Here is a 19,301-nt window from a genome sequence, read left to right on the forward strand (position 1 = left end):
GAGGCGGCAAGGAAAGGAGCAAGGATTATTAATAAGTGAGCTACAAGGACTTTCTCCTCAAATGCGTTGCCACCTGCACCACCCTCAATGTCTCTTGCTAGTTTAAGATCCTCTGCTTCATTCATTAACCCTTAATTCATCTTCTGCTAAAGGTTTTCCTAACAGGGGTAGAGGCCCTGCCTACCCAGTGCCAGTGGAGAGAAGGCAAGTTCATCTCCAGATCCTAACGGCACCTGGATGTTACCTTTGCTGAAATTCCTTCGATGCTTACACACATGCAAACGCTTTCCCCCTTATGGTTTTCTTTCCTGTTCCAAGCAAAGACTGCACAGTTTCAGTTAACAGCATGCTCATTTTATGACGGAGACGCACACACACACAAAAGATCTGGATACTCTTTGCTGGAAACCAACAAGCCATCAAGGTTCCCAGAAAAGGACTGGTGTGGCTTTTTCCCTTCACAGTAACCAGTCTTTATACCAACACGACAACCAAATGAAATGGAGAAAGGGGAGAAAGCAGCGAGCCTTACAAGATCATGATTACAAGTGCTAAGCTACACCCACACTGTGAAATTACAGAAGTGAATAATTCTTTTCCAACGAGGCTGAGAGAGTCGGGGTTGTTCAGCCTGAAGAAGAGAAGGCTCCAAGGAGACCTTACAGTAACCTTCCAGTACCTGAAGGGGCTACAAGAAAGCTGGAGAGGGGCTGTTCACAAAGGCTTGTGGGGATGGGACGAGGGGCAATGGGGATAAACTGGAGAGGGGCAGATTGAGACTAGACATAAGGAGGAATTTCTTCACCATGAGGGTGGTGAGGCACTGGGAATGAGGCACCCATGAGGGTGGTGAGCCTGGGGAAGTTGTGGCTGCCCCATCCCTAGAGGTGTTCAAGGCCAGGTTAGATGGGGCCTTGGGCAGGTGTGAGGTGTGCCATGGGCTGCAATTGGATGATCTTTAAGGTCCTTTCCAACCCAAACCATTCTATGATTTGTAATATCTTGAGGTATGAATCCCTCCGTAAGACTTAGCTAATTGCTCTGTATCTGCTGAAGACTGCACATCTGCATCACATTAACTGGTTTTTAAGTATGCCCACAAATAAGTAAGCATATACCTCACATCCCAGATAAAAAGCAAAAGCTCCTCTAATTGAAGAGTGACACAGCTGAGCCTTGAACTGAATCACTGCTAGTGGAAGTCACAGGAAAACCCCACAAGGAGCAACGCAAAGGAAAAATACCCCAGAATGAGTAAAAGGAGTAAGAACTGGGATGTTCCTTCCTCCAGCTGCACAAGTGCTTAAGTAACAAGCACATGACAGACTGCTGGCCCCTTGCAAGGCTGAGAGGCACACACAATGGCCTTGGAGTCACAGGGCTAACCAATTCAGGAATGAGTAATGAGAGCTCCAAGGAAATACAAGCATTTCCTTCCCTTATTCTCCAAACACCCCCCTCCAGGGTCTCACAATGACTAGCAACAGAACTTAGTAAGGAAAGTACCTATGAGTCAGTTGTGTCATCTATCCTGGGTGCGAGCCGAAGGTCACTCAACCGGTCAGGTCCAAATTTCCACCTACCAGTATTAAAGACTGGCTAGTGAGCTTCCAACATTTCTCATGGAAGGCACTTTCTTATAGAAAGGAATGAAAAAAAGCAACCTTAAAGGGGTGAACACAAAGTAGGTCACCAAGAAGCCACATCAATAAAGTCTGGAAACAAAACAGGGAGGGACACTGTGTCAGCTATAGAACTGAGTGGTTGTTATAAATGGACATCAAAAGTACCGCGAGAGCATTTTGACTGGAAAGCCATTTCGTGGATGAAATATAAGTACACAGTGAGCAATACATCACAGCTTTTTCTTTCTAAGTCTCCTGCAAAGGTACTCAAGTTTTAAATGTAATTGCATGCTTTTTAGACCCATGACATCCTCTCTAAACTTTGCCACCACCAACTGCAATCTTGTCAGCAAAGACTTACACTATTGGATATCAACTCCAACACTCCTCTCTCACCACGGCTTTAATCTAACATTCATCCCAAAGTTCTCTCGGAGACATCTCGGCACAGACTGTCCTGCAAACAGATGTGGTGATGTTCTACAACTGGACGGGCACATCAGCCGAGAGACCTCCTAGTGCAGGCAGCAGGCTGGCAGATAGCTCTGCTAACCCCACGCAGCCAGTCGTCAGCTGGAATGTTTGGAAAGCTAGGGTCCTTCAGTCCATTCTCACTCTGTTCCTAAGCTGTCAGTGAAACACCAAAGCTGACGTGACGCATGGCCACAGCAAGTAGTTTCTCAGCGGGGAAGAAGCAGGTCAATTTAATTCTTGGCACTCGTTTATGGGAACAGCTACTTACTCATACGGGAAACTACCTTAACTCTCACCAGAGTGCCTGCCGGGTCCTCGGCTGAGCTGGTCTCAAACCCGCGCTGCGAAGGGAGTCAGGGAAAACAGCTATCACCCCTTGGGAGTCAGAGCTACTGTACCTCATGTTCTCCATATAGGCAGGGCTTATAATGAAGTTTTTAAATGCATTAACACAGGACTAAGGAGATAACCTCCTCCTAGTTGCTTACGGACAGTTCACTACTGCTTAGTGGCTCATGTATGTAAAAATTACACACGCTGGCTTCCTCCTCTTGCCAAGCATCACGTTAAAGGTGCCGAGAGAACTATTAAACCCAAATTACCTGAACCGCACAACTTGAAATCAATGAAACCAGGATCCAGATAACTTTGAGACACTAAGCTTTAGATAAATGCCGCCCTGACACTAAATATTCATTTACCATTGATAGCCATGCTGCGGTTTCAGACAGCTTTTGATTTTCCCTCTTCTCTATTTTTTAACACAGAAAAAGCAGTGTGTTCTGACAAAGAAAGAGCAGAAAGCAAGTTTTGCCAGCATAGGGAAGATTAATGCCTTTTCACACCACCTAGCCTTTTCACTATTATTACTGCATCCCTCACCATCCTTTTTTCCACCCAAGTTTCAGACATATTTTAATTTTTAGAGCGTGCCAACTCTCCCTTTCCAGCACTGGGCAGGAATCAAAAATACTGGTTTCCTTCTTATCATCCTTTCTTTCTCCTACACATTCATCATTTTGGTGAACAGAGGCTGTTTACTTCACATTCCTGACTTCCTTATTAGTAAGTCTGAAAAAAAAGAAGAAATTAGAGCGGAAAATGCCTAACTTCCATCTACAAAGCTTGTCTAGGCTGACATAAGAAAGAGGCTTTCTTCCTTAATTTGATTTAATGGTTATAATGATCTAATGGTTATAAATTGAGAAATTAGCAACCACTGGGATTGAAATGAGGACGGCTGTTTCAGATGGCCGTGGTTCACAGTACTCTGTCACTACTCAGATCTGGATGGGAACGACCAGAGGTGTTCTTTAAGCAGAAGAGTCACCAGCTAAGGGCACGTGAAAGAAAACTGACATAAATATATATGGTAAGACCATTGCTACTTTACTACATGGGATAAAAAACTCATTACTTCCAAGGGGGCTGCTTGAAAACTTCAGTGAGCAAAGCCTTAGCGAGTGGAAGGAGTTAAGGAAGAACTCCATGAAATCCACCCAACGTGGTCATCAATCACCCCATCCCTCACTGACATCCTACCCCAGTGCTGCCAGACAGCAAGACAGAGAGAGACTCCATAAGCCTATGCCATCTAGGACATAAATCTTCCCAAACCAGTTTTAAAGGAATGTTGATTTCATTATTATTATTTAAACACCATGTACTTTTGCCAGAGCTCTCTACTTCTATTTTGGTACCACTCCGTCTTTCACAATTTCTTATTTTCCAAGAGACTTATCAACTACCCACAGTCCTGAACAAAAAGAAGGAAAATACTTACAGAAATGTACCTCAAAATAGCAAATGCTCAGTATTATTTGATGAGGAAGCTGATGATTTCCTACCAGCATGAGCCCACTGTGCTTTTGTTGTGTGGAGCATGTGTTCCAATAGACTCAAGCAAGGTAGGAAACCCAGCAAAGGCAGCAGCTTGTCTGTACAGCCTGAGGTACAACCTCATAATGTGAGCAAGCCTATTTTCAGGAAGATTTCTGTCTCCTTTCACAGTGCCTGTTCCTCACTGCAGTCCTGGACAGCAAGATAAAACACCCAGCTAACACGGAAAACTACTACAGATCAGTCAACTCTCATGGCAAAGCCGACACAGTGGCATAGGACCTCCCATGCCATGGAAAGGATGTTAGACCTTCAGGTGGTTTAATAATTGCTCTATGGCTCTCCAGTCTCAGTCTGTGATATGTCTTCCTCCCACAGCCCATGGTGAAGAGTTACCTGCTCAGAAACGACAACTTAGTCAAACACTTGGCCATTGCCACAGACTAAGTGAACTTGATCAGTGCCAGCTATCCAAATTCCTTCAGACCAGCAGACCAGCCTGCTACCACTGAAACGAGACAAGTTCATTACATTTGGAAGGCCAACAAAACTTCACCTTTAGTTTTTGTGTGGTGATTATTTTTCTTTTCAAAAAAAAGGAGCAAGCAGACAAAACCACCCGAATGAAAGTTTCCCACCTGAATGAAAGTTTCCCATCCAAGAGCATCTTGCCTGGCTGACCTACAGATCTGACAGGTAATACAGTATTGGAGAAGATTATTAACAGTCACAGAAGGATCCAAGTAAAATAGCAGGCTTAAAGGTATCCCAAACGCAAAGCGGTGCGACTCAAAGTATGCAAGCAAAGCACTGCAGAGGCCTCAGGAGATCCCAGTTCTGTCGACAAGTTTCTTGTATGCCCTGGGGCAGGTTATCTGACCTACTTGTGCCTCATTCCTTCACCTTCCCAGCTCACAGCAGCACTCTCGAATGAAACTGTTAAAGCTCTGGACACACTCACATAGCAAAGCAACAAATACAAGTCAGTGAAACCAATCCTTCCTTCTTTTACCCCAAGGGGCAGAGTGGGAATTACTAATAAAGCGGTCACTGTTCGCCATGACAAAGTGTTACACCAAACTGAGGCAAAGCGATCATTTAATTCCCTAAAGAGAGTCAAAGACTGGATTCTGCCCTTCGAGTCACTGCTACTTTCCACACACTCTCCTCAAACTCGAGAGCCCTCATACCACACATTGTGCTGAATAGAGCAGGTCTGCACCCGGTCTTCTGGAGATGGGTGTCAGTGCACTAAGAGTCAGCTAAATGAGGGTGTGAATTACCTCTGCTTCTCTCAAGCCAATCCACTGACTCAAGTAATGAGAAACTGAAGAGAGCAAGCAGGTTTTTAACTCCACCTGCCATACAAGTACTGACCATTGAAAAGAAACCCCTCCAGAAGAACCAGCCCCATCCCTATTTCCTCCAAACTCTCACTGGGCAAAGGAGCTGTGTTTCCTAAGAGGAAGAAAGCAGTTCTGCTGTTATATTCCACATACTCAAAGTTCTTCTGTGAAGGATACCCAAAAAATGGATATGACATCAATTTCCAGGCTTTCCAACTTATTCAGCCTGAACATAAACACTAGCCTTCCAGAGCTGGGGAACATCAGTCCTCTCACAAGACAGATTGAAGCTGTTAAGGCTGCGAGTTGGCTCACTGCCGTCCAGTGCCCGTTCGCAGCCCTGCAGCCTGCTAAGAGCACTTCCTTCCTTCCTCCTCACTTCCACACCACTGCATTCCTTGTGACTGATAAAACAACAAAGCTAGGGCTGCTGCAGGAAGGCCACGCTAACTGCTCCTCCCTTCTGTGCCGGCCAACCCAAAAGTCCTCTGCTGGCTACCAGGGCTAGGAAAAACCATCGCCAGCAGCAGACGGGGCAGTGCAGCTCCAGACCCACATTCCTCAAGCATTAAGCTTTGTCTAGAATACTGCTAAATTGCCTTTTGTGCCTCCATGCCAAAAAACCCTTAAAAACAGTCCCAATGCAAACCCTCCTCTCCCAAAGCCCTGCATCGTGGTGGTGGGCATCCAGCATTTGTCATACTTGGATAAAGTCTATGCAAAACGTTGCTTCCTGATTAGTTTCTCTCTCTCCTCATCAGAAACTTCAAGCAGAAATCCAACTTCTTGTTCTCTTTTCCAATATCCTGCCTCCCGGTACCTTGCTTAAATTCCCTGCTATTCTGAGGTCAGAAAGCCCTCTCAGAATTAACACTGTGGTATCTACGGTCTACCTGAAAGAACTGTCCACCCTTTTCTTTCATGCCATCCAGACTGGGAATGGGAAAAAGGTGAAGAGGTTCTGCAGAATCCTTGGAACTCTTACACAACATTGGGACAGGACAAGGAGAGGACAAGGGTAAGAGACGGGTGATCATTTTTAGTCACAGGTTCCTAAACTCTTCTTCTCCTCTCACCACAGCTCTGATTTCCATTCCCACATCTCCTCGGAAGCAAGGACTCAGTATGCATTCCCTCCACCTCACAATACCACATAATCCTCCATCCACTTCCAAACACCTCTAGCATTTTTCATCTTTGCTATTTCCTCTCTCTGGTCCAGGCTACGAATCCTAGAAGGCAAGCCAAGCAGCCTCTGTCTGTAAAGCACCAAGGCATCTACAGGGCAGTACTTGGCAAATAAAATGAGTTATCTGAACGCAGAAGAAAAGGGGGCATTTTCAATTAAAGCACTAATGTCCCTGAATGCAGACGCAGCACTACAGGAAGGGAAAAGGTGCCTGCAAGTTTTAATCAAGCCAGAAACTAACAGAGAGGCATAAGCATTCTTATGCAAATCCACACCAGACATTGCACATCTGCTGAAATGGGTGTCGTTTTCCCACAGTTTGCAGAATTAATGCCTTTAACTCAGTGCCTGCCAGTGCCTGCAAGTGCAAGAGCTAATTTTTAAAGGGGTATTCCCAACTGTAAAGAAACAAAAGAAATCCCTTTAGATAATAAGGGACCTAAATCCAGGACTTGGTTTTACATTTACTGAAGTGCAAAGACCCCCTTCACTTCCGAGTGCTTCTTACTTGCCCTACTCCAACTTGCTTTATAATTAAAAATAAAACTGATTCTCGGAGAGGAGCCTTGTACAGTTTTGTGACCTTTTGAAACCCCGTTAAAGAGAATTAACAAATGTTATTCCCGCCCCAATCACTTTCATAGAGGCTTTCTCAGACAGGAAGGTGTCCAAACACAGAGGACTTTGTGAGCTGTTTACAACCCAAAGTACAGTCATTTTGCTTTCCACTGGGTTCTCTTGCTTGCAGATACAAATTGTATTTCCATGATTACCATGTGCCTGTACAGAGGATTCCGAAAGAATTCAGATGAGAGCTTAACTCCATGACCTTGTGGGTAAGAATGCATATATGCCAGAAAATGCTGAAATCTCAGCTATTTTCTATTTAAAAATCTATAAATATCACTTGAAAGGAACCCATGATCTCATAATAAGTCAACGGGTCACCGTTATGCTCCTCTTATCTTCCCTTTTTTCCCCTATTGTTTAAAAATAGGAAACAGCACCACATGAAAATGTTCAGCCAGAGATAAATGGTGTGACTGAAATACAGGAGTCAGGAAACTGGTGTTTTAAAATAATGTCATCCTCATTTCCCCCCCCACTCTAGTATTGTTGATGCCTCCAAATATTTAAGTGACTTAATGAATTAGTAACCTAGGCAACGTTTGCAACAACACAGCCAGCTGAAAGCGCCCAGCTAAAAGTTCCTTTGAAAAAATTATTTCATGTATAAATGAACATTCATCTTCTTTAAAAAGAGTGAAGGGTAAACTCTTAATGCCAAAGGAATAATTCTGCAATGAAGTTTGGGAGCAAAGCAACCAAGGAGAAAACAGGGTCTATCCAGCCCTCAGCTGCACTCCAAATCGCCCCTACGAACACACAAGGAAGTCAGCAGAGATTCAACTGCTGTGGTAGCACAGAGGATCCAAAATTCACCCCCTCTGTGCTTGTAAGAATACCCTGCAGTCAAAAAGAGCTGTCAGAGGAGCTATCACACAACTGGTACGAGCAGATCACCTGTAAGAGCACTCCGGTCACATCTTTTGATGCTCCTCACTGCGGTATCTCTGCACATTTGTCTCGTTTTAATCTGCAAATGCGGACACTGAAACCCTTGGTTTTGATTAAACTCCATCTTTCACAGCAGGGCATCCACTAGAAATCATTGTCATTGATCATCTCAACAAAACGAAAAAGCAGCTTTATGCCTTCATTATTCCAAGTTTGTACTTCATGTGCGGCAGCGGCACCTGAAGGCCACGATAAGGTCAGGTATCGCTAGAGCAGGCATTGTGCAAACACAGAGGAAACGACACTTCCCGTCCCAATGAGGGTTTATCTTCTGCTGCACCAACATTCTAAGGGAGTTAAAAATAAGCCTATTGATCAGAAGGGAAAGAAACGCTCAGGAACACTGACCCTGTCCTCTTTCCAGCACACAACCGCCTGCACAGACGCACCAGGCAGCTCATCAGCTCCCTTCCAGCCTTCCAAGGGTCTCATCCATACCTTCAGCTCATCCCGCATTAAACCCTTCATAACATCTCCTGCAAAGCACCGCAGCCCCGTCCACACAAACGCAGCGGCACACAGAGCCAAGCCCGGCTGAGCTATCCGCACCGTCTCAAGGAGGAGAGGAAAGCCTTCTACAGCCGCAAGCCCTGTCTCTCAACTTACGGGATTGCCTCACCGCTTCGTCCTGTCACAAGAGGTTTCTTGTTTTTTACATCAAATACAGTCTTCCTACCAACCCTCGTTATACAGCCTCCAGATTACTTTTTAATTGAGCTCCAGGAGACGAGCAATAAGGTTCGAAGGTGGGGAAGACGCTATTCCTCAGCCTGTTTAGGGCAGCTTTGGGTGTCCTTCAGCAGCTCCTGCACCACCACAATGAAGATGCCGCCACCTGGTGGGATCTGGTCAGCTGGTGGAGATGGTGGGCGACAGACGGGACCCCAGGGAGGTGAGACTGACTCCCATCCTCACATACACATCCTGGAAAACGCTGGCCAGAACAACGAGTGAGGCAGGTAGGAGAGGATTTGCTGACAATAAGGAGATGCTCTCCAGTACCAAAGCCTGTTGGTGCTCATCTAAAGATGTGTCCTGGGCTGCATCCAAAGGAGCGTGACCAGCAGAGCACGGGAAATGATTCTGCCCCTCTGCTCTGCTCTGGTGAGACCCCACTAGGAGTCTCGTGTTCAGTTACGGAGCGCTCAGCAGAGGAAGGACACGGATCTGCTAAGAGCGAGTCCAGAGGAGGCCACGGAGATGATCCAAGGGCTGGAGCACCTACTGTATGAGGACAGGCTGAGAGAGCTGGGGTCGTTTAGCCTGGAGAGGAGAAGGCTGAGGGGAGACCTTAGAGCGGCTTCCAGTACAGAAACGGGAAAGCTGAGGAGGGGCTCTTGGAACGGTTTTAAGCTGAAAGAGGGGAGATTTGAGATCTCAGGGAGAAATGTTTCCCTCGGGGGTGGGGAGGCACTGGCATGGGTTGCCCAGAGCAGTGATGGCCGCCCCATCCCTGGAGGGGTTCCAGGCCAGGTTGGATGGGGCTTGGAGCCCCTGATCCAGTTGGAGGTGTCCTGTCCATGGCAGTGGGGTGGGACTGGAGGGGCTTTGTGGTCCCTTCCAACACAAACGATTCCATGATTCTGTGGTTTGGAAATGGATAACCGTTGCATTTTTAGGTATAAGTGGAAGCAGTGGGCGAAAAGAAAGAGAAAAAAAGGAAGAAAAAAAAAAAAAGTATGTATCAAGCGAGGCACAAAGCCACAGCAAGGCAGGCTGTAAAGAAGCTGAAAGCATGGAGAGCAGAGACAGGGTAATTGACAGAAGAGTTGAACAAGGTAGGCAAGGGATTGCTGAACGGGTACAGACACTGGGCTTCTGGACTGAACTTCACACGATTAGGAAATGCTTCTGTGCACTGCCCGAGCCACAGCCAGTTTTTAATCTCCACATGACACTGTGCGCATTACCACGGCTTCAGCCCCGAGCGTGAGCCTAGTATTTTCTGAGGGACAACACAGAAAAGCCTGGAACTCAGGTATGAGGCAGCCAAGAGATGTTTCTGTCTGGCTGCAGGGGTCTAGGGCTTTTTCTGCAGTCAGAGCCAGCGAAGCTCCGTCTGCAGATCACAATCATGAAAAGGCATGGAGCCCTTCAAGCCCGTGTTTGAAAAGCCTTCTCCTTCCGACAGGAGGAAAGGGGTGAGGAGGCTTATTCTGGCAGCGAGCAATGTTTCCAGACTGCTGGCAGGATTAGAGGACAAGGTGATGAACATGCCTGTGTCCAATCTGCGCCAGAGTTCGCACTGTCCTCTTTTAGCACCGCTGCTGAAAGAGAAAGACATTTCCTAGTCAGATAAGGCCACGGAGCACCAATGTCCATGCATAGGATGACCATTCAAGAACTAACAGCCTCTTCCCCATGCTATTTTCCATGTATTTCAGCAACTCCTACTTTGAACTCAATCATTTGAGCACACGGACGTTTGCACTGAGCATTAGAGCAGAGGCACTAGAAGGTAATTTGACAACCAGTGGTGCAGAAGTTTAAAACCTGTTTAGACACAGACTGTAAGTCAGGCAAAATCTGATTCCGCCCCCATCACATGCAACATTTAACACCAATGCTGCCATGCTAGCTTTATAATTCATTGCTACAAAATCCATGGATGTTCAGTCAGCCACACCAGGCAACACAATTGCTCTGTTTTCACAGACAGCACAGAGAAAGCTGTAAATTCAGTCATTCCCCTGCCTTCTCCCCACAAAATCAGTTTCAAATAGCAAAGAAAAAGACCTTAAAGTACTGGTGGATGCTTTCAAAAGTCAGTTATCCCTTTCACAGAGGGGAAAAACAATTAATCCAAGCAAGATAACCTCTTCCCTCCTACCCATTACACACACACCACGAGGCTGAAAGGAAGCCATCGTGCAGAACACATGTTGATACATATTTTACACAAACATTAGTTGTGTGTCAAAACTAGTTCTTGGAAACATCATCTAACAGCACTCACGTGATCTGTGTTTCATGAGCAATTAAATCTATCACTCCGACAAGCAAATTTGCTGTTCCCGTTCACTATTCAAACACCAGGCTGGAGGAAACTGCTTGCATGATAAGCTCTGTCCTCCAGTAAGGAAACTGTAATCCCGTGGTTTGATAGCGTCTGTGCTAATTCACTTAACCAGAAGCTGCCGAACCCTCAGAACACAGAATGAAAAAGCTACCCTTTAGCTGTTCAGCTGAGGCAGGAAATGCAAAAATAGCCAGACTATGATTTAGATCTCGGAGAGAAGTCAGACAAGACCTCAGCGTCACACTGAAATCACATCCCAGACATGGTGAAGTCCTACTGCATTCACATCACTGTCACACTGCTGGCAAGCGGCAGAGACCAGTAATGATGGTGCTTTACTGCTACATTCTCTTCTGCCTACAGACAAAGTTGTACAGGCTCTGCAATCGGATCGGCTCCTCTCGTGCCAGTAACTACCTCCTTGGATAGAGACAAAGCGGACAGCACACCACTGCAGAAAAGAGAGATGCACAGAAATAAACAGTCTGTAAGCGGCTCCCAAATTCCTTTCCTTTAAAATAAGCATTTCTGCTACTCGAGCCACTTTTCAGTCACCTTTCACTGGGCACAACTCCTCAACGCAGCGGAAAGATGCATGGAAAAGATATGCTATGACATCAAAAGCTGCATTCCTTGCCCTGCTAGAAAATGCTTCTCCGCTTTTCATACACTAGATATTCCTTCCCTCCCCCAGCCACTGAGGGTGAAATAATTACTGTTAGTGTTCTCATTGTTTCTCAGACAATACAGACACCAAGGCTAAGCCTTCTGCTCCTGTTTTCTTTCCTGATGCTGCTGTGGTTCCTCAACAACTGTGCAAGGCTTTACTTTTAATCCTATAAATAACACTTGTCACTCATAGGTTTGTAACCCATATTTAGTTGTGCACAAACATGGCACAGTTTCAACCGGATTCATTGTCCGCAAACTCCTCCAGATGTGTTCACGCCAGAAGAAAAGGCTAATGAGCAGGAGGAAATGAACAAATAGGAGCTAATCCGATTGCAAATTCATAGGGAAGGAGAGAAGACACTACCACATCAGATTCTTTGAGGGAGAGAGATAATGAGCTGTTTTTAAACACAGACTAGGAATAATTAGTTATTGTCCTTGGGCTACGAGATGTATTTTTACAAGCTTGAAGTCTACGCCAATTTTTATAGCCCGTGAGCTCACTGCTCTGTCACAGGCGATTCTTCTCATTTATCTCCGAGTTACTGTCAGGCCACAGACACATCGCGACGTACGACATGACTTTATCAACAAGCAATGTTTTTCGCTGTAGCTAATTTTGAAACCGCATTCCTGCTTCCACTCATACACGATATAACCTTGGGTAACAACCAGATAGGCTGGTGCCAGACATCCTCTTCTTAAGTACGTTCTCATTTTACCTTTGGAAAGTATTCTAAACAAACAAACAACTCGAAGCCAATCTGCTGTCTTCTCAGCTCCCCAGCAGCAGAGAGGGTTTGTTTTTTTTTAGAAGGCTGCATTTTAGACCCTCAGCGTTAGGGTGAGAGTAACAAAGAAAGCCACACAAGAAGCAGCGAGCTTGACATGGTGGGAACTAGTAAAAATCCCAAACTTCTATCACAAATAACCGCGCTAACTATAACTTTGTTCACTGATGCACCAGAAAGAAAGCAGCCAGACAGCCTCATCCCATCGCACCAGCTTTTCAAGCTTCCAAAATAAACACAAAGGTCTCTGAACAGACTGTGCTCTCCAAAAGACCTGCAGCCTGATCCTCCCCATCCAATACACGCAGAGGCTGAGGCCAGTGGTACTCACAATAATTAACCACCCTCAGCCAAGAAATCCAGCAGAGTTCACTTAGATAACTTATTTATGTCATCTTTGTGTTTCAGGAATAACGCAACCAGTAGCAGCTCCACGATACAGGTAACAGAGAACATTTGCTTCTAGTTTTACAGACCAGGAGGATCTCTGTGGGATTCAGGGCAGGAGAGGAGGAAGGCAGGGACAGCCAGCAACGTGACAGGACCTGAGGCAAAAAAGGACTGATAAATGAGGGCGTATTTACAGGTTCTACACCAGACTGGGCAGCGGTAGCACAGTAACAACAAACGCACACACCCCGACTGCTGCCTTTTCAAGGATGGAGCATGGAATTTGTCACGGGAGGGAAACCACGGTACCCAGGCAGCATCAACGCCGTAATCACACACGCACACACCTCGCTGCCGCCTCTTCGAGGCTGGAGCATCGAATTTATTACAGGAGAAGTGCCAAGGTTCTGTCCACAGCCGTCTCTGCTCTGAACGTGGGAGCAAACCCTGAGATCACCCAGACAAACAGGACGGAGAGGCAAGAGAGACAACATCACTGCCACCGATCGGATGCTGACAGAGAGATTAAACCCGATTGCCATGGGGAGCCTGAAAAAACCCGAGCACGGACACATAAATCAAGCTCGTTCTAAGCGGTTACACTGCAGGGAGAGCCCGAAACGGCACCGGGGGCTGCAAAGGGAGCCCCGAACCCCACCGGGGGCTGCAAAGGCGGGGAGGGAGAGGAGCCCCGAACCCCACCGGGGGCTGCAAAGGGGCGGGGGGGAGAGGAGCCCCGAACCCCACCGGGGGCTGCAAAGGGGCGGGGGGGAGAGGAGCCCCGAACCCCACCGGGGGCTGCAAAGGGGGGGGGTGGAGAGGAGCCCCGAACCCCACCGGGGGCTGCAAAGGGAGGGGGTGGAGAGGAGCCACGAACCCCACCGGGGGCTGCAAGGGGGGGGGGAGGAGCCCCGAACCCCACCAGAGGCTGCAAACTGGGGGGTAGGGAAGCCCCGGACCCCACCGGCAGAGCCTGAGAGAGCACCGGGAGCTGCAAGGAGAGCCCGAAGCGCCGCCGGGGATACGGGGCGAGCCCCGAGCGGCGCCGGGGCCGCAGGCTGTGGGGTACCGGCCATGCCCGCCCCGCTAGCGCTAACGAGGCGGCCGCGCACCCGCCCGGCACACAAAGGCGGCCCCGGGGCGCCGTGCCGATCCCTTACCGTAGACACGGGCCCAGCCCTGCTGCTGGCACACCGACTCCAGCAGGACGCGGTCCAGCGCGCCGCCCGCTTCCAGCTCCTCCGGGCCCGGCTCCGGCTCGGCGAACGCCTCGGCCGCCCAGTCCGCCGGCTCGGCCGCGGGGCCGTCCATGCCGGGGGAACAGCCACCGCGGCTCAGCGACCGCCGCGCCGCCGCTCCATCCCGCCCGCCGGCACCGCCGCAGCGCCGGGGCCCGCCCCCGCCAAGGGCCCCGCCCCCGCCAAGGGCCCCGCCCCCCGCAAGGGACCCGCACCCGGGAAGGGCCCAGCCCCCCCGACAGGACCTGCTCGGGACACTCCCCTCCACTGTAGCCACACCTCCTGCTCTAGTCACGCTCCTGAGTTGGCCACGCCCCCGCATCGGCCGCTCCCCACACTCCAGCCACACCCCCGGCAATGGCCGCCCCGACCACGCCCCCGCGCCGGCCCCTCCCCAGCCTGCAGGCCACGCCCCCGGAAGTTGGCCACGCCTCCACTGCGCCCCCGCACACCGGCCCCTCCCCCGCGATGACTGCGCCCCATCTCGGCACATGTCTCCCGGCCGTTGACCACGCCCTCGGCGATGGACACGCCCCGAATGACCACGCCCCAATACGGCCCCACGATCTGCCCCCGCCCCTTAGGTATTGGCCTCGCCCCAGCTATGGCCACGCCCTGAAAAATGACATATTTCCGGTGATGGTCACACCCCTAAATTATGATCACGCCCATGTGCCCTGACCACGCCCCTCCGGACGTTGACCACGCCCTCGACACGGCCCCATGCTCGGGCCACGCCCCCAGCTCTGGTCACGCCCCCACCAAGGTCCCGCCTTCCGGCCACGCCCCCACTGCGTTGGCCACATCCCCAGCGACGACGCCGTTCTCCCGCCCCGCCCCGCGCTATGGCGCTACGCGTACGCCCCCCGCGCACTGGCCACCCCCCAAACGCCTTGGCCGTGCCCCCAGTCGAGCCCCCATCTTTGGCCACGCCTCCCGCAGTGGCCACGCCCCAACCCCGGCCCCGTGCTCTGGCCACTCCCCTGTCACGCCCCTGCACATGACCACGCCCACAATCAGTGGCCCCTGACACGCCCTCAGTGTCTTGACCACGCCCCTCACCACGCCCCTCGTCCTAGCCACGCCCACGCACCTCGGCCCCGCCCCAACGACGCGTTCGGTGCTTGGCCACGCCCCCACCACGCGTTCGCGATCTAGCCACGCCCCCGCGTCGCGCAAGCTAACGCCACGCCTCTCATGCCCTGGCCCCGCCCCCGCCTTCTGGCCCCGCCCCACGCGTTCGCCCCGCCCTCTGGCTCCGCCTTCTGGCTCCGCCCACTGCCCTGACCACGCCCCTCGCTCCGACCACTCCCCCGCGGGGGGGGGGGGGGGTGTCGGAGGGCCCGGTCCCCGCGCGGTGCGCGGTCTGCCCGGTGCGTCCTGTCCGCCCGCAGCTCCGCGGCTGACGAAGCTCCCGCGGCTCGAGCGCCGCCGGCTCGGTCCACATTCACTCCCTCCGGTAGCTGGGCCTGTCGGTGTGCCCCGGCGGCGCCCTCCCGGACCTCACCGAGCACACCGCGGTTTAATTCTCGAGTTTGTTTATTGCGGTGAGTTTCCTGGTGCTAAAACACGCAGTCGTGAAAAACCCAGAACAAAGTATCTGTGAACACAGCGCACACCCACCGTATTTTAAGCCGCAGTATTGTAATGTGAAGTTTCAAGGGTGGACGAAGGGATTCAGCTGGCGTCGGGCTCCTCGCCCGCCATCCCTTCTTCTGAGCTCGTGCCTGTCTGTCGCCGACAGGAGGGGGGTAAACCCAAGCACGCGGATCCAGCGATTCTCTCCACGGCGCACAGAGCATTCACCGAAGCCGCCATCTCCTCTACCCTAAAGCTTAGCACGGGCTCATCCCCGAGTACGACCTCTGCTGTGCTGCAAAGGGGCTCTAAACTGGACACAGCCCCCCCAGTTAATAACCGTGCTTAGTGTCACCTCGTTCAATTTCACACTGCAACCGAATAAGAGGGTTCACACAGCGAGAATAGCTGTAACCTCCCTCTCAATCGCTGATCTCAGCTGCCCGCAACTGAAGGTTTGTTGTAGGAGTTCCCAAAAGTTCTTCTGGGAAGCTGAGGACTTGCAAAGGGACTGCAAAATGACACCCTCCTGATCCAGCTGGATTGCAGTACCCTTATGGGATCATAGATCAGTTTGGGTCAGCAGGGACCTTGAAGCCCACCCCGTTCCAACCCCTGCCATGGGCTGGGAAAATGTAAAGTGCCTCCCCACTCTCAGAGTGAAGAAATTCCTCCTTATGTCTAGCGTAAACCCACCCCTCTCCAGTTTAGACCCATTCCCCTGTTCCTGTCCCCACAAGCCTTTGGGAACAGCCCCTCTGCAGGTTTCCAGGAGCCCCTTCAGGCACTGGAAGGTCGCTATAAGGTCTCGCAGCCTTCTCTTCTCCAGGCTGAACAACCCCAACTCTCCCAGCCTGTCCTCGTACAGAAGGTGCTCCAGCCCTCCGATCATCCTTGTAGCCTCCTCCGGACCTGCTCCAACAGCTCCATCTCCTTCTTATGTTGAGGATTCCAGAACCGGATGCAATGCTCCAGGTGAGGTCTAACAACAGAGGAATAGAGGGGCAGAATCACTTCTCTATACTGGTATGATTGCATCTAGGCTGTATTAGCTATTTCAAAAACTCCTGCTAGTGCTATGATTAATTGATGAAACCTCATTTCCTGTGGGTTTCTGCCTCATGCTCGACTGAGAGCTTGACCTGAATCCCGCCCTACATCTGGGTCATTCTCTGCCCGGTTGGTGTTCTGAAACAGGAGGAGTCTGTACTGCAGTTTTTCCACTCTATGCCTGGAATACATACTCTGCTCTGATTTCCAAGCCGAGTTTCAAAACTAAGGAACCTTCAAAATAGTTGGTTGTTTGGTTTCAAGATGCAGCACTGGCGTAGCCCAGCATCCCACGGATTCACCTCTGGGCACAGACCAGAGGGTGGACACCCTCAGTGGAGAGCCGTGCAGAGTCTCCCTGCCTTACCATGCTGCCAGTTTTCATTAGGGATTTAATTAGCTCTTGGACCTTTGTCCCTCTGTTTGTTTTGTTTGAAACAGACCAGTGAGTTCAACGCTTCCTGTGGTTGTGGGAGGCAGAACATGGGATTGGGGAAAAGAGAACCTCTGAGCTTGGCCGTGTTAGACTCAATTCTTTGGGAAATAAGGATTTTAGAACTACCCCTATAACTAAGAAGAATTAAACCAGGCTGAAATCTAGCGAGGATTTTTCCGTCCACATCTGTGACAGGCACAGGGTGATTCTGCACAGGTCTGGACAGATGTAGCACAGCTGGGACACCCAGTAACCTCTCCTGGCTCCGTCCCACCCAAAAACATACTCTGCATTGTGGTTTCCGAAGGACTGGTCACTGAGGGCAGGCAGGCTGCTCCTTCCAGAGCAGACATCTGCATAAATTGCACCATAAAGAGTAGGGAAACCAAATTTTCCCTCCTATGTTCTCTCTACCCCAGCTCATTCCAACTTCTGCTGACGAGATAACATCCAAGTTTAACATTTAGTGGCCACAATCCATTAAATTCTTCAAGGTTTTCCGCTCCTGCCCTCCCTGCAGCCCCCTCCTTGCTGCCAGCCTCCCAGCGACGGCTCCGTCCCTCACACGACTCGGGGGTCTCTACCTGCTGCAGCCGCAACGGAGGGGAAACGGGGGAGGAAGCTGCTCCGAGGAAGAGGAGAGGAGACGGCATGTTGTGAGGGAAGGATGCGGCTGCCGAGCTACTGCCAAGAGGGGAACAGTGGCATTTTAAAAAGCTGCCACACGCTCCTGTGACAGATTACGCAGGAGCAGTGAAAGGCACCACCAACTGGTTCCCATCAAGTGAGGACCGGTTGGATCTGCAAGTATGATCGAGCTGTCCTAACAGCGAGGTCTGGACCGACTGGATAGTGAGGTTTCTGCAGTTCTCACATGGTAGCTGGAAACAAAATCCATTCCTCTGCCCTTGTTTGTGGGGTTTGGTGCAATATAAACGCTAATAAAGAGCAGGGATGACTAATAGAGGAAGGCTGGTTTTGCAGGCATGACAGTTGCAAAAATAGACATTTTATAAATAAAGATATCCTGAAAATCAGAGACTCCCGAGTTCCATCAGCTGTTCTGGCTGGGGATCCTCTCTGCCAGCAGCGCACAGGGAATTGGTGCGGGCGTAAATGAGCAGCGATACAAGCATGTGCAAGAAATTCCCTTCATGTAAACCAGCCTCATTAGTTGATCTACTCGTGGCTGTCACGTTAACCCACAGGCTCTGGTTAAGTTAGGGCTGGAGGTTTACTCGGAATAGGTTAAATCAAAGCACTTGAAGAGAGCTGCATATGCATTTCCATTCAGCTAAAGACTATGTGTTGTATAAATCAAACTACACCAGTCTGACTTGAGAAAATAAAGCTTTTGAGCTGACCTTCTTCCAGAAGAATTAATTTACATTTTCAGAATTGGACAAGTTTCACCTGTTTTTTATCTCAAAAATAGATGATAATAAAATGAGAAGAGAAATGGAGGAGGGTGGTAAGGAGAGTGGAAGCGATGGGATAGATACTATACAAGGAGGAGAGACTAAAAAAATGAAGAGACTCCAATTTGCTGGAACAAAACCTTGGGGCAAACAAAGACAGAGAAGTCTGAAGAGGTGAGAGACATCTGGTACGGACCTGGAATAATTGTTCCTCACAACACAAGAGTTATAGAGCAATAAGAGAAATGTTCAGGAGCTGGGTCTAAAGCAGATGAAAGGAAGTACTTTTTCACACAACACATAATTACATTGTGGAACTCATTGCCACAGGATGTCACGGAGGCCAAAAGCATAAATGAATTCAAAAAAAAAAAAAGGAGGATTAGACAAATTCATGCAACCTCTGTCTCAGGAAGTGTCTCAACTGGTGATTACCGGGAGCCAGGAGGCTGTGCCGGGGGAAGGATCACTTTATACTCTCCCTCTTCCGATATCCCTTCCTAAGCATATGCAGCCGGCCTCGGACAGGCGCTGGTTATTGCCCAAGGTGAAGGTTTATCCTGAGCCAGCCTGGCAATGCTTGTATCCCCTGGTAAGTCCCTGTGGATGGAGCATTAGGGACCAGAGGCGTCTCCTGGCCAGAGATGGGACTGACCCC

The 19,301-nt window shown here is 49.8% G+C and overlaps 1 protein-coding gene across 3 annotated transcripts in view; it reads right to left on the reverse strand.

The window, feature by feature from the left end:
• Window positions 1-14,308, reverse strand: part of RASAL2 (RAS protein activator like 2) — a 184,712-nt gene extending 170,404 nt beyond the window's left edge. For all 3 annotated transcript variants that reach the window (XM_054072690.1, XM_054072689.1, XM_054072688.1), the window contains exon 1: window positions 14,084-14,308. In XM_054072690.1, coding sequence (XP_053928665.1) covers window positions 14,084-14,234 — 151 coding nt within the window. In that variant the 5' untranslated portion in view covers window positions 14,235-14,308. The remainder of the gene's footprint in view (window positions 1-14,083) is intronic.
• Between the last annotated feature and the right edge of the window lie 4,993 nt (window positions 14,309-19,301).

The sequence above is a fragment of the Cuculus canorus genome, chromosome 8 (assembly GCF_017976375.1).
Source record: "Cuculus canorus isolate bCucCan1 chromosome 8, bCucCan1.pri, whole genome shotgun sequence".
Classification (NCBI taxonomy): domain Eukaryota; kingdom Metazoa; phylum Chordata; class Aves; order Cuculiformes; family Cuculidae; genus Cuculus; species Cuculus canorus.